The following is a 17929-nucleotide window of genomic DNA, read 5'->3' as shown; positions in this document are numbered from 1 at the left end:
CCCCCTTTTCGAAAAAGAGCCAGAGCTGCCGATATTAATACCGATACCAACACTTTTTTTAATTTCATCTTTTCCCAAAATCTTTGAATGTGTTTGTGATTTTTCTTTTGTCATAATTACAATGATTTGAGGCAAAAGCAAAATACACCTAATAGGAAATATAACAATGTATAAGACAATGCAACAATAAGATAGATGGATTGATAGACAGACGGACGGACGGACGGACGGACGGACGGACGGACAGATAGATAGATAGATAGATAGATAGATAGATAGATAGATAGATAGATAGATAGATAGATAGATAGATAGATAGATAGATAGATAGATAGATAGATAGATAGATAGATAGATAGATAGATAGATAGATAGATAGATGGATGGATGGATGGATGGCTAGATGGATGGATAGATAGATAGATAGATGGATGGATGGATGGATGGATGGATGGATGGATGGATGGATGGATGGATGGATGGATGGATGGATGGATGGATGGATGGATGGATGGATGGATGGATGGATGGATGGATGGATGGATGGATGGATGGATGGATGGATGGATGGATGGATAGATAGATAGATAGATAGATAGATAGATAGATAGATGGATGGATGGATGGATGGATGGATGGATGGATGGATGGATGGATGGATGGATGGATGGATGGATGGATGGATGGATGGATGGATGGATGGATGGATGGATGGATGGATGGATGGATGGATGGATGGATGGATGGATGGATGGATGGATGGATGGATGGATGGATGGATGGATGGATGGATGGATGGATGGATGGAGGGAGGGAGGGAGGGAGGGAGGGAGGGAGGGAGGGAGGGAGGGATGGATGGATGGATGGATGGATGGATGGATGGATGGATGGATGGATGGATGGATGGATGGATGGATGGATGGATGGATGGATGGATGGATAGATAGATAGATAGATAGATAGATAGATAGATAGATAGATAGATAGATAGATAGATAGATAGATAGATAGATAGATGGGTGGGTGGGTGGGTGGGTGGGTGGATGGATGGATGGACGGACGGACAGATAGATAGATAGATAGATAGATAGATAGATGGGTGGGTAGGGAGGTGGATGGACTGATAGACAGACAGACGGACGGACGGACAGACAGACAGACAGACAGACAGACAGACAGACAGACAGACAGACAGACAGACAGACAGACAGACAGACAGACAGACAGACAGACAGATAGATAGATAGACAGAATTGAGATCGATTTAAAAAATAAAAAGTAAATAACGGAGGTATAAATGGTAACAAAATAGTACAATATAAACATAAATATAATATAATATAAATATTACAATAAATATAAAAAGCAACAATGGGAATAAAAATACTGCGAGGAGGTGGCGACTTGTCCAGGGTGTACCCCGCCTTCCGCCCGATTGTAGCTGAGATAGGCACCAGCGTCCCCCGTAACCCCAAAGGGGATAAGCGGTAGAAAATGGATGGATGGCTGGGAATATAATAATAACAGTAAAATAAGAATATAAGAAGAGAAACATAACATGATTTTATTTGATTGCATACAAAATAATTCACATAAATATTCACAATAATGTCTTTTTAAAGCTATTCAAAGCCACATCCAACTGATACTTGACAAAAAGAGTTTGGGACCCACAGGAGTGTTGTGTTTACATCACACGCACATGGATCATGTGACCTGACAGCACAATAAACATGCTGCTCACAGCTCCCTCTAGTGACAAGCAGTATATCACATCATACTTTTTCTATACTGCTTGTCCTCATTGGGGTCTGAGCTATAGCTGGAGGGCGAGAGCTGGAGTCCGAATACAACAGCGAGGCCCATGTGACATCCACTGCACCACCGTGCGTCCCTAATGATGCTCTTTAGAGCGTTTACCATCATCACCGTTTGTGATGTTCCAGTTTGTCATTAGTGGTCTGTTAAATGAAATCAATAACACCATAAGGACTGTGTCCATTTTAAATATTATCATTCAATGTCGCTTTGCAAGGTCATCATGACTCTGAGCCTTTTTCTTCGGTGCTGCAGAAATGTGGCTGAACCTGGTCAGACTGCACAGTTTCCACGGAGCCTAAACCAGGGGTCTGGAACCTTTTTGGTTGATAGAGCCAAGAAGCCAAATATTTCAAAACGTATTTACGTAAGAGCTATAAAATATTTTTTTAACACTGAACAGAACTAAAAGTGTGCCTTTTTAAGTAAGACAAACAATTCTAGAGTATAATAGGGGCGGTATAGCTCGGTTGGTAGAGTGGGCGTGCCAGCAATTTGAGGGTTGCAGGTTCAATCCCCGCTTCTGCCATGCTAGTCACTGCCGTTGTGTCCTTGGGCAAGACACTTTACCCACCTGCTCCCAGTGCCACCCACACTGGTTTAAAAATGTAACTTAGATATTGAGTTTCACTATGTTAAAGCGCTTTGAGTCACTAGAGAAAAGCGCTATATAAATATAATTCACTCACAATAGGTCTCTTACTCTTTGTGATAACATTGTTATTATGAAGCGAGTTGTGGAGGGGGCGTGGCCTGCAGGCCTGCAGCGAGTGCCAGGAACGGCCTCGAAATCAGCGACAGGTGCGCAAAAGGCCAACCTGGGCCTTGTTATCTAATCACCTGTCGCTCTGTTATAAGCAGCAGCCAGGAGGGGAGACGGGGTCGGGGCTGGAGCCAGAGCGCAAGCGAGAACAAAAGAGAAAAATACAATTGTGAATTATATTTATATTTATATAGCGCTTTTTCTCTAGTGACTCAAAGCGCTTTACATAGTGAAACCCAATATCTAAGTTACATTCAAACCAGTGTGGGTGGCACTGGGAGCAGGTGGGTAAAGTATCTTGCCCAAGGACACAACGGCAGTGACTAGGATGGCGGAAGCGGGAATCGAACCTGCAACCCTCAAGTTGCTGGCACGGCCGCTCTACCAACCGAGCTAAACCGCTGGAAAGCAACTGAGAGACTATGGTAACCCTGAAACTGGCCCCTTATGACGGTGCTTGGGGGTCCGAAGAACCCTCAGGAGGGCAAGCCTCACACTAACCAATAATAAATAAATGACTTCTTCCCATTAACACAACTGCTTGAACATAAAAAAAGCATGAGAGTGTTTTATATTTTGAACATTATTTTTAACACTGTGATTACAAGTGGAATTATTCATAATTATCGTGTTAAGCAATGTCAGCTCAGATTTATCTGAGAGCCAGATGCAGTCATCAAAAGAGCCACATCTGGCTCTAGAGCCATAGGTTCCCTACCCCTGGTCTAAACCAATGTAGAAAATATTCTCTCTCTTTTTGTAAAAACAACATTATAGGCAGAAAGTCGGACATCTTTCCAGTGAGGGTTGGACTCCGCCAAGGCTGACTCTTTTCATAACTTTTATGGACAGAATTTCTAGGCGCAGTCAAGGCGTTGAGGGGATCCGGTTTGGTTGCTACCAGGATTTGGTCTCTGCTTTTTGCAGATGATGTGGTCCTGATGGTGTCATCTGGCCGGGATCTTCAGCTCTCACTGGATCGGTTCGCAGACTGATTTGAAAGGGTTCACAGAGATGTTAAGTGTTCATTTAAATGCTGTGCAACATTTTTTTGGAGGACTTTTGAGATAAAGGGAAGGTGGGGCACCTTCATAGGTTACCTTAGGTTCACAATCCAGGTTATGTCTTTTGAGCAGGGGGTGAATAATCGCTCTTTTGAATGCTAGGGGAACAGTACCAGAGGAAAGTGATAAGTTAATAATATTTAGCACTCATGGTCCTAATATTACAAACAGCTCCTTGCTACATTTCTCAGGAAGTGGGTCAAGTAAACAAGTTGTTTGTTTTATCCCATTTATACACATCTTCTTCCGCTTAGCCGAGGTCAGCAGCCTAAGCAGGGAAGCCCAGACTTCCCTCTCCCCAGCCACTTCGTCCAGCTCTTCCCGGGGGATCCCGAGGCGTTCCCAGGCCAGCCGGGAGACATAGTCTTCCCAACGTGTCCTGGGTCTTCCCTGTGGCCTCCTACCGGTTGGACATGCCCTAGGGAGGTGTTCGGGCTGCATTCTGACCAGATGCCCGAACCACCTCATCTGGCTCCTCTCCATGTGGAGGAGCAGCGGCTTTACTTTGAGTTCCTCCCGGATGGCAGAGCTTCTCACCCTATCTCTAAGGGAGAGACCCAAACTCATTTGGGCCGCTTGTACCCGTGATCTTATCCTTTCGGTCATGACCCAAAACTCTTGACCATAGGTGAGGATGGGAACGTAGATCCACCCGTAAATTGAGAGCTTTGCCTTCCGGCTCAGCTCCTTCTTCACCACAACGGTTCGATACAGCGTCCACATTACCGAAGACGCCGCACCGATCCGCCTGTCGATCTCACGATCCACTCTTCCCCCACTCATGAACAAGACTCCTAGGTACTTGAACTCCTCCACTTGGGGCAGGGTCTCCTCGGGTGTGAAGCGACTGGAATGAGAATCAGCACCTCCAAGTCCGAGTCCATGGTTCTTGCCCGGAAAAGGGTGGAATGCCATCTCCGGGTTGGGGAGGAGACCCTGCCCCAAGTGGAGGAGTTCAAGTACCTAGGAGTCTTGTTCACGAGTGGGGGAAGAGTGGATCGTGAGATCGACAGGCGGATCGGTGCGGCGTCTTCAGTAATGCGGACGTTGTATCGATCCGTTGTGGTGAAGAAGGAGCTGAGCCGGAAGGCAAAGCTCTCAATTTACCGGTCGATCTACGTTCCCATCCTCACCTATGGTCATGAGCTTTGGGTTATGATCGAAAGGACAAGATCACGGGTACAAGCGGCCCAATTGAGTTTGGGTCTCTCCCTTAGAGATAGGGTGAGAAGCTCTGCCATCCGGGAGGAACTCAAAGTAAAGCCGCTGCTCCTCCACATGGAGAGGAGCCAGATGAGGTGGTTCGGCCATCTGGTCAGAATGCAGCCCGAACACCTCCCTAGGGCACGTCCAACCGGTAGGAGGCCACAGGGAAGACCCAGGACACGTTGGGAAGACTATGTCTCCCAGCTGGCCTGGGAACGCCTCGGGATCCCCCGGGAAGAGCTGGACGAAGTGGCCTGGGAGAGGGAAGTCTGGGCTTCCCTGCTTAGGCTGCTGACCTCGGCTAAGCGGAAGAAGATGTGTATAAATGGGATAAAACAAACAACTTGTTTACTTGACCCACTTCCTGAGAAATGTATCAAGGAGCTGTTTGTAATATTAGGACCATGAGTGCTAAATATTATCAACTTATCACTTTCCTCTGGTACTGTTCCCCTAGCATTCAAAAGAGCGATTATTCACCCCCTGCTCAAAAGACCTAACCTGGATTCTGAACTTAAGGTAACCTATGAAGGTGCCCCACCTTCCCTTTATCTCAAAAGTCCTAAAAAAAAAATGTTGCACAGCATTTAAATGAACACTTAACATCTCTGTGAACCCTTTCAAATCAGTCTAAGGAGACAGCCCTCGCAAAAATGACTAATGACTCAGTGCTAACTGTGGATGCTGATGCGTCATCCAAGTTGCTGCTTTCGATACCGTCGATCATAATATTTTATTAAAGAGTATATCAAAACATGTATCGGTATGTCAGACTTGCCTTGTCTTGGTTTGATTCCTATCTCACTGACAGTATGCTGTATGTCTCCCATAAAAATGTTACCGTGGAGTATGTCGAGGTAACATGTGGAGTTCCACAGGGTTCGGTTCTTGGCCCTGCACTCTTCAGCAACTACATGTTGCCGCTAGGTGACATCATACGCTTGCTGCGGGGTCGTTCTCCCAGGAAGGCAGACGGACTACTCGGGACATGGCATTTAGGTAAAAACATGATTTCATTTTAACTAAAAATATATACAAACAAAAATCGCTCACAGCGGAGGCACAATTTGGGCTAAAAAACAAAGCTAACGCATAAACAGACTAAGAACATAAATCAAACAAAACTTACTTGGCATGGCATGAAGCACGAAACTATGGCAAGGCATGAAACAAGTCAGCACAGGGCGACTGACTGGCAAAGACAAGCTTAAATGCTGCCTCTGATTAGTGCTCGGGAAGCAGGTGAGCGGGCATTTTGTCCGCCAGAGACAGGTGGACAAAATGAGTAACCAAGGAAACCAGACAAGGGAGTGGAAAAAAACAGGAACTTAGAGTCCAAAGGACAAACAGCACATGGACAAACAAAAACATGATCAACAGACATGACATTTTATTTATTATTGGTTAGCTTCAGAATAACAATGTTATTAAAAAGAATAAGAGACTTATTATACTCTAAAAATGTTGGTCTTACTTAAAAATGCACACATTTAGTTGTATTCAGTGTTAAAAAATACGATATGGCTCTCAGGGAAATACATTTTGAAACATTTGGCTTTCATGGCTCTCTCAGCCGAAAAGGTTCCCGACCCCTGACCTAAGGGGTGTGTCTAAATGAAATTAAACAATCACCTGTGGGCGTGTCTAAATGAAATTAAACAACCACATAACAGAAGAAGGAAGAAGAGACATGGCGATGGCGATTAAGAAGAAGAAGTACGCTTGCAAGTTCCAAAAGGATTGGAAAAAATAATTTTAGTTCATCCAAGAGTTATGCTAGGGAGAGATGGAAGATTCCAGACTCTGGTGCATTTAATGAAGGCCCTTTTGTGCGTGTCACACAGCAATGCGTCATCAGAGAGGGTGTTCAGCATGGTTAGAACGACAGTGACAGAGAATAGAACAAGGATGGACAATTCAACCCTAAACTCACTCCTTTCCTGCAAATTAAATTTCACAGATGCTGCCCATACCTATGCTCCTTCAAAGGCTGCAAAGCATTGCACTTTCAAATACAACAATGAGTAGAGGAGTGTTATGTGTGTGTATATGTGGAAATAAATGAACACTGAAATTCAAGTATTTATTATATATATATATATATATATATATATATATATATATATATATATATATAAAATAAATACTTGAATTTCAGTGGGTTCTAGCTATAAATATACTCCACCCTGACCCCACCCACCTCAAACCCCACCAACCGCCCCCAATCTCCCGAATTCGGAGGTCTCAAGGTGGGCAAGTATGCGATACAGGGGACTGCAATCCAGGACTACGAGACTGACAAACAGTTTCTAACCACAGGTCATCAGGCTCGTGAATGCTAACTTGTGAATGCCAGCTCCCCCTTTTTTTAACTTTTATCTTTTGGCCAAAAGACAGCTCCTATGACCACCCCCGAACTGTGAACCATCACTGTAGACCAGGGGTAGGGAACCTATGGCTTTAGAGCCAGATGTGGCTCTTTTGATGACTGCATCTGGCTCTCGGATAAATCTTAGCTGACATTGCTCAACACGATAAGTAATGAATAATTCCACTTGTAATCACAGTGTTAAAAATAATGTTCAAAATATAAAACATTCTCATGCTTTTTTATGTTCAAGAAGTTGCGTTAATGGTAAGAAGTAATTTATTTATTATTGGTTGGTGTGGGGCTTGCCCTCCTGGGGGTTCTTCAGACCACCAAGAGGCTGTTTTAGGGTTACAATATTGTTTTATTTTATTTTTCTCTCAGTTGCTTTCCAGCAATTGTCTTTTTCTCTTTCGTCCTCACTCGCGCTCTGTCTCCAGCCCCAACCCTGTCTCTTCTCCTGGCTGCTGCTTATAACAGAGCGACAGGTGATTAGATAAAAAGGCCCAGGTGGGCAATCTACACACCTGTCGCTGATTTCAAGGCCGGTCCTGGCAACATCCCGCTGTGCTACAGGCCCGCAGGCCACGCCCCCTCCACAGTTAACTTCAGACTAACAATGTTAATACAAAGAATAAAAGACCTTTTATACTCTGGAAATGTTGGTCTTACTTAAAAATGCACACGTTTAGTTGTGTTCAGTGTTAAAAAATATATTATATGGCTCTTAGGGAAATACATTTTAAAATATTTGGCTTCTTGGCTCTCTCAGACAAAAAGGTTCCCGACCCCTGCTGTAGACGCTTGTCACATCCATCCATCCATTTTCTACCGCTTATTCCCTTTTTGGGGTCGCTGGCGCCTATCTCAGCTACAATCGGGCGGAAGGCGGGGTACACCCTGGACAAGTCGCCACCTCATCGCAGGGCCCACTTGATCATGAAATACACTTTTAACTGCTGCTGTGACCCAACACAGCTGCGGAGTCCCCCAAGGCAGTATATTAGGGCCTTTACTGTTCCTAATATACGGATGACTCGGCTCCTGCTGGTATCCGGCAAGGACAAGTCACAGGTGGAGAAAATCCTCAGTGCTGAATTCTGTAGACTCGCTGACAACAAACTATCCATACACTTAGGTAAAACGGAATCCATCCTATTTGGGTCCCATATCAACCTTCTTAAAGTCATTGACTTCACTATAAAAGTGGGTGACATTGTTCTCACCAGGAAAGATGAGATCCCCTACCTAGGTTCCATTCTAAAGGCTAATCTTTGCTGTGATAAAATGGCAACCAAGGTCATCAAAAAGAGATTCCTCTACAGAATCTCCTCTCTGGTCAACAAAAGCACCATGAAGATTCTAGCAGGAACTCTCATTCAACCCTTTTTCGATGACGCTTGCACCTCCTGGTACCCCAGCACCTCCAAAACCCTCAAATCTAGACTCCAAACATCCCAGAACATGCTAGTCAGGTTACTTCTAGACCTCCACCCCAGATCACACTTCACTCCAACCCACTTCTCCAAAGTGGGCTGGCTCAGGGTGGAGGACAGAGTAAAACAACTTGCACTGAGCCTAGTCTATAAAATCCGCTACACCTCCCTGATACCAAAGTACAAACCCCGTTTCCATATGAGTTGGGAAATTGTGTTAGATGTAAATATAAACGGAATACAATGATTTGCAAATCCTTTTCAACCCATATTCAGTTGAATATGCTACAAAGACAACATATTTGATGTTCAAACTCATAAACTTTATTTTTTTTGCAAATAATAATTAACTTAAAATTTCATGGCTGCAACAGGTGCCAAAGTAGTTGGGAAAGGGCATGTTCACCACTGTGTTACATCACTTTTTTTTTTTTAACAACACTCAATAAACGTTTGGGAACTGAGGAAACAAATTGTTGAATCTTTAAAAGTGGAATTCTTTCCCATTCTTGTTTTATGTAGAGCTTCAGTCCTTCAACAGTCCGGGGACTCCGCTGTCGTATTTTACGCTTCATAATGCGCCACAAATTTTCGATGGGAGACAGGTCTGGACTGCAGGCGGTCCAGGAAAGTCCCCGCACTCTTTTACTACGATAACGTTGCTTGGATGACAACATATGTTGCTCCAAAACCTGTATGGACCATTCAGCATTAATGGTGCCTTCACAGATGTGTAAGTTACCCATGCCTTGGGCACTAATACACCCCCATACCATCACACATGCTGGCTTTTCAACTTTGCTCCTATAACAATCTAGATGGTTATTTTCCTCTTTGTTCCGGAGGACACCACGTCCACAGTTTCCAAATATAATTTGAAATGTGGACTCGTCAGACCACAGAACACTTTTCCACTTTGCATCAGTCCATCTTAGATGAGCTCGGGCCCAGCCAAGCCGGTGGCGTTCCTTGGTGTTGTTGATAAATGGCTTTGGCTTTGCATAGTAGAGTTTTAACTTGTACTTACAGATGTAGCGACCAGCTGTAGTTACTGACAGTGGTTTTATGAAGTGTTCCTGAGCCTGTGTGGTGATATCCTTTACACACTGATGTCGGTTTTTGATGCAGTACTGCCTAAAGAATCAAAGATCCGTAACATCGTCGCTTACGTGCAGTGATTTCTCCAGATTCTCTGAACCTTTTGATGATTTTACGGACCGTAGACGGTAAAATCCCTAAATTCCTTGGAATAGCTCATTGAGAAATGTTGTTCTAAAACTGTTCGACAATTTGCTTACAAATTGGTGACCCTCACCCCATCCTTTCTTGTGAATTACTTAGCATTTTTCATGGAAGCTGCTTTTATAGCCAATCATGGCACCCACCTGTTCCCAATTAGCCTGCACACCTGTGGGATGTTCCAAATAAGTGTTTGATGAGCATTTCTCAACTTTATCAGTATTTTTTGCCACCTTCCCCAACTTCTTTGTCACGTGTTGCTGGCATCAAATTCTAAAGTTAATGATTATTTGCAAAAAAAAAAAAATGTTTATCAGTTCTAACTTCAAATATGTTGTCTTTGTAGTATATTTAACTGAATATGGCTTGAAAAGGATTTGCAAATCATTGTATTCTGTTTATATTTACATCTAACACAATTTCCCAACACATATGGAAACGGGTTTTGTACATGTCAAACTACTTCCTTAACGTAAATGACCGCCATAACCACAACACCAGGGGGAGCTCCACAAACCACGTTAAACCCAGATTTCGATCTAACAAAGGTCTTAACTCATTCTCTTTCTATGCCACATCAATGTGGAATGCACTCCCAACAGGTGTAAAAGTAAGTGCATCTCTATATTCCTTCAAAAGCGCTCTAAAACAACACCTCCAGGCAACTTCAACACTTTACTAATACCCTCCTCCATTCACATCCCATCTGCCCGGATTATAAACAACTCAAATGTACTTCTAATGTATATACTTGTTCTTATGCTATGTGAACTCACTATGTTCTCTGCTGGCTGTACATATCCTACTAAATAAGACCTACACTGTTTCAATGTCCACATTTCTCTGTTGATGCAAATTTTGATGACTGAAGTTCTGATATCAACCAAAGCTCCTCATCCCACCCCCCGGATTGTAAATAATGTAAATAATTCAATGTACATACTATGATGATTAACTTGTGTGATGACTGTATTATGTTGATAGTATATATTTGTACCATGAATTGATTAACGTGGACCCCGACTTAGACAAGTTGAAAAACTTATTGGGGTGTTACCATTTAGTGGTCAATTGTACGGAATATGTACTGTACTGTGCAATCTACTAATACAAGTTTCAATCAATCAATCAGTTGTTGAAGGGCGGACTAGCAAAGTAATATTTTCATTGTACGGCAAACTGTCTAACTGTGCAAATGTGTCAGGTTCAAACACTGATGACATCTGTTAATCAGACAAGAAGCAAGGAACCAAGCAGAGACAGAGTTCGATATAGCTCATGAGGAGAACGCACGGCGCTGAACACTTAGTCACAGTCCCGCCCTACGCTCTCAGGTTCAGCTCCCGCGTCCCTCTTTTTAGTCAGAGTTCCATAGTCAACATTGCCGAGGCCGCCTCTAAAAGGAGTGGTCACATATATTAAGCAAAGCAGGTCCAGGACTCACAGTATGTGACGGAATGGGCTGGGGCCTTGTGATTTCGCCTTTGTTCTGCTTCATCTGCGTGCTGTCATGTTATCTTCGTTGAGGTACTTCAAGTCTCTGTCTCGACTGCATGCTGTCATCTTATCTTCGTTGAAGTCCTTGGCTGTTGGCGAGCTAAAACAAAAATAACATCTGTGGCAGAGTCCACCCCTCAGACAAGATTTGTCCTAGCATAGATTAGAAAACGTCTAACTTGACCACAATAGCTAATAACTAAAAACACAGATTTTAATCATACTAAAGTTAGTGTGATAATACATACATAATTATTTTAAGAATATTGTCAGGTTGGGTGTGTGACGAACCCCAAGATGCAGAAAAGGCGACAGGCATTGAGTAAGAAAACAGGATTTAATTAAACACTAAAACAAGAACAAACAAAAACGTACAAACGAAAGGCGCGCACAAGGCGGAGAACAAACTTGGCTATGAACAAAAACTAACACAACGGCTAACTGTGGACTACAAACAAAAACACTCAGTGTGACACGAAGGAACTATGACATGAGCAGAGTGAACAGAAGTTAACACAGCTACCACAAAGTATTAACGACATTGACAGGTAGTGGTGACAATAATCCGGCCCTGACTGGAGGACAAAGCAGGTTTAAATAAGAGCGGCCTGATTGACACCAGGTGTGGCCAGGTGCCAATCCGCCACAGCTGAGGGGAAACAGTGCTCAGGGAGAATGACCAAAATAAAAGCGCTGACAGGAAACAAAGACATACACAAATGTGACAATAAACAATCGTGAATCTTGAATCTATTGCTAAATCCCGAGGGGACAGACTGGTTTGTTCGAAGTTTCTTAAGACTCCAACTCTTGCTGATTTCACCCCCACCCAAGTTCCGACACTGACCTCTAATTTGGCTGAACAGGCCTCACAGAGTTGCGGAGCTTCGTTTAAAATTCAGCGGAGTAACTTTTAAAGTGATGGATTCTTGCAAAGAGGGCACTTGACGTCAACGTGGACTTTTTACGATAGCCGGACCGGGCCAAATCCATCCGGTGCCAGCCAGCTCATTTCTTTTAACGCCCGCTCTCCTAAAGTAGGCTGACATGGCGAGGCGCTGGCGAGCTGATGGATGCTCCCTGCGGCCAAGACCCCGGAGCTTGCTAGCGAGCAGAAATGGGCTCTACTTCCGCATACCAACAACACCCGGCGCAGCTGATCAATTAATATAAAAGACACAGACTGGCCGTTGCCAAAAAAAAACTGCGATTCCGACCTCTCATAACCATCAATGTGATTGATGACTTCCTCTCTCGGTTTGATTCCCCAGTGATGTAGAGTTACGGGGCTTGTCTACAACCTCATATTTCAGTCAGCTGCTACTACACCACTGAGAGGCTTGACTACTGACGACACGCGCCGAGACATGCCGGTGATTTAACGCGCAAGCTCCGCCCCCCCCTGCTTGGGAAAAGGTATATATATCGGACGGGATGGACCGGAGGAGGTAGAATCGTTGGCTCGCACACGACCGCACCGAGTCAGGACCATACATCGAGCATCATGGATCGGGTTAGAGTCATCAATTACTTCCTGGGACTCCTGGCCTTGGTTCTACTGCAGGCTGGGACGGATACGGAAGGACGGAGTCTACTCAACACAGGTAGGACACGTCCAGGTCGAGTGTGAGGTTGGGGGGTGTGGGGGTGACGCCGCCCAACGAACGTCTTCCCTCTTTCCCGCCCAGGTAACCATGTTTTCAGTCCTAAAGACGAAGCGGACGTCCAAGGCAAAATCCTCTCCTTGCTCCTGCACAAGAGCTTAGTCCCGGTCGAAAAGAACGACCCTCCAGGTGAGACCCACGCGGGTCAAGACCACCGCCTTCTCGACACCTGACTCTTTTTTCTGCTGACAGGTCTTGGACTGGCGGAGAAACTAGCGGAGCTGGAAGAGGTGAGTCGGGCTTTTTAACTGTCGGTCCTGGTACCTTCCCAAAGTCTTAAAGGTCTCGTCTTTAAGTTGGAGGCGCTGAGGGAAGACCTGGAACTGGAGAAGGAACTCGCCGGCAACTTGGTGGACAAACCCGAGACGAGGAAGAGAGGAGAACGTAGGTCCAACTTCCCGTGTCTCTTATTTCACGCTAACACTGCACAACATGTCAGAAAATAGGAGCATTCATTGGCACAAATCAGTAATTACTAATTGATTGATTGATTGAGAAGTTTGTTGACATCTTAAAGAATGTAATCCATGTAAGGCTTTAAAAAGGCAAATGGATGTCACAAAAAGCCAAAAGGCTGAGTTTCTATTGTGGTCCATTCAATATTCACCACATTTGATACATTCAATAATAAAATATATATTACCTGAAACATGTATATGAATAATTTTTTTTATAAATTATGCTCATATACACAGTATACATGTCAGGTGATTTGAAAAACAATATGTATAAAAAATTTTTTGGGGGGGTGTATATATATATTTTGACTTGCGGGCCGCATTGGGCACAAAACATTTGTCATGTAAAGTACAATATAAATACACACACACACATATATACATATATATACACACATATCTACAGTATATATGTACACACACACATATATATATACACACACAAAAAAATATGTATATACACTGTATATACTGTACATATATATATATGTGTGTATATATATAAAAGTGTGTATATATACATATGTGTGTGTTTGGTATATATATATATATACACACACATATACATACATATATACACGGATATCTACAGTATATATATACACACACACACATATATATATATATATACAAATATACACACATTTATATATATACACACACACATATATATATACATATATACGCACACACACACACACACACACACATATATATACACACATATATCCATTAATACACACACACACATATATACTGTGTGTATATATATATATATACATGTATATATGTACATATACTGTATACACACACACGTGTGTATATATGTATAAATGTGTGTGTATATATATATATATGTATATACACACACACACATATATATACATATATATATATATATATATGTATATACGCACACACATACATACACACACACACACATATACACATGTATCCATTAATACACACACACACACACGTATACCGTGTGTGTATATATATATAGATATATACACATATATATGTATATATGTACATATATACACATATATATATATACTGTATACACACACGTGTGTATATATGTATAAATATGTGTGTGTATATATATATGTATATATATATATATATAAAAATACATATATAAATGGCAACTTGTCCAGGGTGTACGCCGCCTTCCGCCCGATTTTAACTGCCCCCCGCGACCCCAAAGGGAATATGCGGTAGAGAAATTGATGGATGGATGGATGGATATACATATATACATACATATATGTATATGTGCATATTATATTTTTATAATAGACATATCATTAATATAATTGAACAATAAGAGTATGTGAAAGTCGGACTCCTACATTGTTTACTTATTTGACAACATTCTTAGCGATCAATCCAAAATATCAAGCAGCTAAAAATAAAATATAATAATTTACGTGTGCTAGCAGGCGCTGGTGTGATAAAGGAATGGGGCGACCAAATTGGAGGATTATAGTGTCGGGCGGCTATAGAAAAGCCATTCACATCCAAATCGCAATTTTTAAACATTCTGATTCTAAATACTATATATATATATATATATATATATATATATATAGTTGTTATTATTACCACTGAGCATGTGAAATTGAATTTCAAAGACTCCAAAGTGCCTCACCTGCCTTGACCTTGCCCAGGTGTGACTGAGTAAGAAGATGATTCCCTCTTGTCCGCAGCTTGCTTCTGGAAGTACTGTGTGTGACGTGGCAGTGGAGAGGAAGCGGACACTGTGAAACCTTTGCTGCAAAGCCCGACACAGCCTTAAAAACAGCAGTAACGTGTGCCATCATCTCCAAGAAGTACTCACAGGAAATAGTCCATGACAAATGTACTTACCTGTGCTCACCGGGGTTATTCTTTCTCCTTTTATGTCGCCCTCTTGTGGCAGGAAGAGACACTGCTTGTTTTTCCCCTCTGTAGTAGAAACGCATTGATAGTTTTGAAAATAAATTCCATTGTGGATGTTAAAGTGTTTACTTCTACTTGGTGGTTATTTTATGATGAAACAATACATTGGTTATTATTTAGTTGTGTAGCAAGAAGATGAAACATGCTTCTGCGGTGAATTCATGTGCAGTGAAGTTTAGTCACTGGGCTGAGTCCCAATAAATGGTGGCGTGGAAAGAGCTGAATCCAACACAACGCAGTGAAAAGTCTGCAGACCGAAGACAATTCACACTTAAACACTACTTGCAACTCATCCGTCATGACATTTTTGAAACATCTGTTTCTCCACTCACACATTGCAGCTTAAATATGCACATATATATGTACATATATTTACATATATATATACATATACATACATGTACACACATATATATATATATATATATGTATATATATATATATGCAGGTATATATGTACATATATATGTATGTATCTGTATATATATACATATATATATACAGATACATACATGTATGTATGTATAGATACATATATGTACATATATACATATATACATGCATATATATGTGCATATCTGTATACATATTACATACATATACATAAATACACATAGATGTACATATATACACGTATATACATATATATATATATATATTAGGGGTGGGCAAATTAGTGCGTTAATTACGAGTTAACTCATCAATCTATTAACGCCGACAATTATTTTATCGCACATTTGCGTATGTTGTTTACATGCTTTTATTTTGTTAACGCCTTTTCTTAACAAGATGGCGTCGCCCGGCGTGGAGGGGCTCTTGGTAAAGATGGAACATTTGGCAAAAATAGCGGACAATTCTGCAAATGTCATGGCTGGCTTACAGCGTGGTCACTCCGGGATCACTTACGACCGCCAGACAATTCTGGATGTGGATAGATCGGAACGTTTTGGACCGAATGAGGCGTGCTTGCTAGACCGGCTAGCTAGCATGGGAATACTTTGCCGGCTACATCCAGCGGCCTGTGAAGCAGCGGAGTATATGTGTTGTCTGTCTATTTATGAATAATGCAGACCAGGAGTGTTGGCTGACTTCTTAACGTTTGCTTTCAGAGCGTGCATATCACAACATACAAGACATGGCGACACAACCTATACCGGGCTACCGCGCATGCTCGTCACTCCTGTTGCATGCTGGGTAGGGTAGTTCTTTTTTTCCCTGGCTCATAACATCACAATATAGAACCATGTACGTATATGATGCCTTCAGTTTATTAAAGCACCAAGCAAACAATCGGAAAATTCCCATCATATCAATTCCTAGATATGGTCATAATTATTTTAAGCGCACTACGCAGAATAAACACAACATTATTAATATTGCTACTACGGATCATTTGATCAAAAATTCCCTAAAACAGCCCACTACCTATAATATAGGTTTTTTAAACATAAAAAAAAAAAATGTTTCTGCTGTTACCTCAGAAATTGCCTGTTCAGATGTTATGATTGTGGCTCAGAGATTTGTATGTAGATTATATTTATTTTCCATAACAAACAGGATAACTTAAATACCCTGGCAGTGGCAATAAGCTTAAATGTTTGTATTTACATTTTTGGAGTTGATTTTCATCAAATATGCTATTTAACTGCTACTGTTTAACAAGGACTGATTTAAATTGTGTTTGCACAACAAATGTTTTGGCGCTTTTGTTCATGTGGGAGAATATTCCAATAAAGGTGCACTACACACTACTTTTGAATTCATTATTGGGCTTTGCGTATACAATGCAGTTAATCGCGATTAATCGGAGAAATAGTGCGATTAACTTCGATTAAACTTTTTAATCGTTGCCCAGCCCTAATATATATATATATATATATATATATATATATATATATATATATATGTGTGTGTGTGTGTGTATGGGGAACCTGCTCGTCAATTTATGTTTCATCTGACATCAAATGGACAAAAATAAGACCTTCTGGAGGTAAGTTACGTGGTGGTCGGATGAAACAAAAAGTGGAGCTGTTTGGCCAAAGTACCGAGCAATAGGTTTGGAGGAGAAAAGGTGAGGCCTTTAATACCAGGAACACCAAACCTACCGTCAAGCATGATGGTGGTAGTATTACGCTCTTGGTCTGTTTTGCTGCCATTGGAACTGGCGCTTCAAACGGGACAATGATTCCCGGGCGCGGCCACCACTGCTGCTCATTGCTCCCCTCACCTCCCAGGGGGTGATCAAGGGTGATGGGTCAAATGCAGAGAATAATTTCGCCACACCTAGTGTGTGTGTGTGACAATCATTGCTACTTTAACTTTCATTTAATTACTTGTAATGCTCTTTAATGACATGCGGAAACCCTGTAAACAAACTGAGTTGCTTTAGAACAGGATTACTGTTAAAGTGGTGTTGGAGTGCATCATAATATTATTAGCCTGCAGGAAATGATCCAGCATCCTTTGTGC

At 42.0% G+C, this 17929-nt stretch overlaps 1 protein-coding gene across 1 annotated transcript; it reads left to right on the top strand.

Annotated features, from left to right (window-relative positions):
- Positions 1–12822: 12822 nt before the first annotated feature.
- On the top strand, positions 12823–15526 carry uts2d (urotensin 2 domain containing). The gene is made up of 5 exons (XM_061883060.1): positions 12823–12995; positions 13080–13184; positions 13248–13285; positions 13352–13439; positions 15229–15526. The coding sequence occupies exons 1-5, from the start codon at positions 12896–12898 to the stop codon at positions 15252–15254; spliced, it is 357 nt and encodes a 118-aa protein (XP_061739044.1). The 5' UTR covers positions 12823–12895; the 3' UTR covers positions 15255–15526.
- The last annotated feature ends 2403 nt before the right edge of the window (positions 15527–17929 follow it).

This window comes from Nerophis ophidion, linkage group LG22, assembly GCF_033978795.1.
Source record: "Nerophis ophidion isolate RoL-2023_Sa linkage group LG22, RoL_Noph_v1.0, whole genome shotgun sequence".
In the NCBI taxonomy this organism is placed as follows: domain Eukaryota; kingdom Metazoa; phylum Chordata; class Actinopteri; order Syngnathiformes; family Syngnathidae; genus Nerophis; species Nerophis ophidion.
Note: the sequence above shows the minus strand (reverse complement) of the source record. Positions and strands in the feature narration are given on the sequence as shown.

Excerpts from the sequence above, each read along its gene's own strand:
- uts2d (XM_061883060.1), top strand. The coding sequence starts at position 12,896 with ATGGATCGGGTTAGAGTCATCAATTACTTCCTGGGACTCCTGGCCTTG. Across the intron at positions 13,185-13,247 it reads CGAAAAGAACGACCCTCCAG|GTCTTGGACTGGCGGAGAAA; the intron begins GTGAGACCCACG and ends TTCTGCTGACAG. Across the intron at positions 13,286-13,351 it reads AACTAGCGGAGCTGGAAGAG|TTGGAGGCGCTGAGGGAAGA; the intron begins GTGAGTCGGGCT and ends CTCGTCTTTAAG.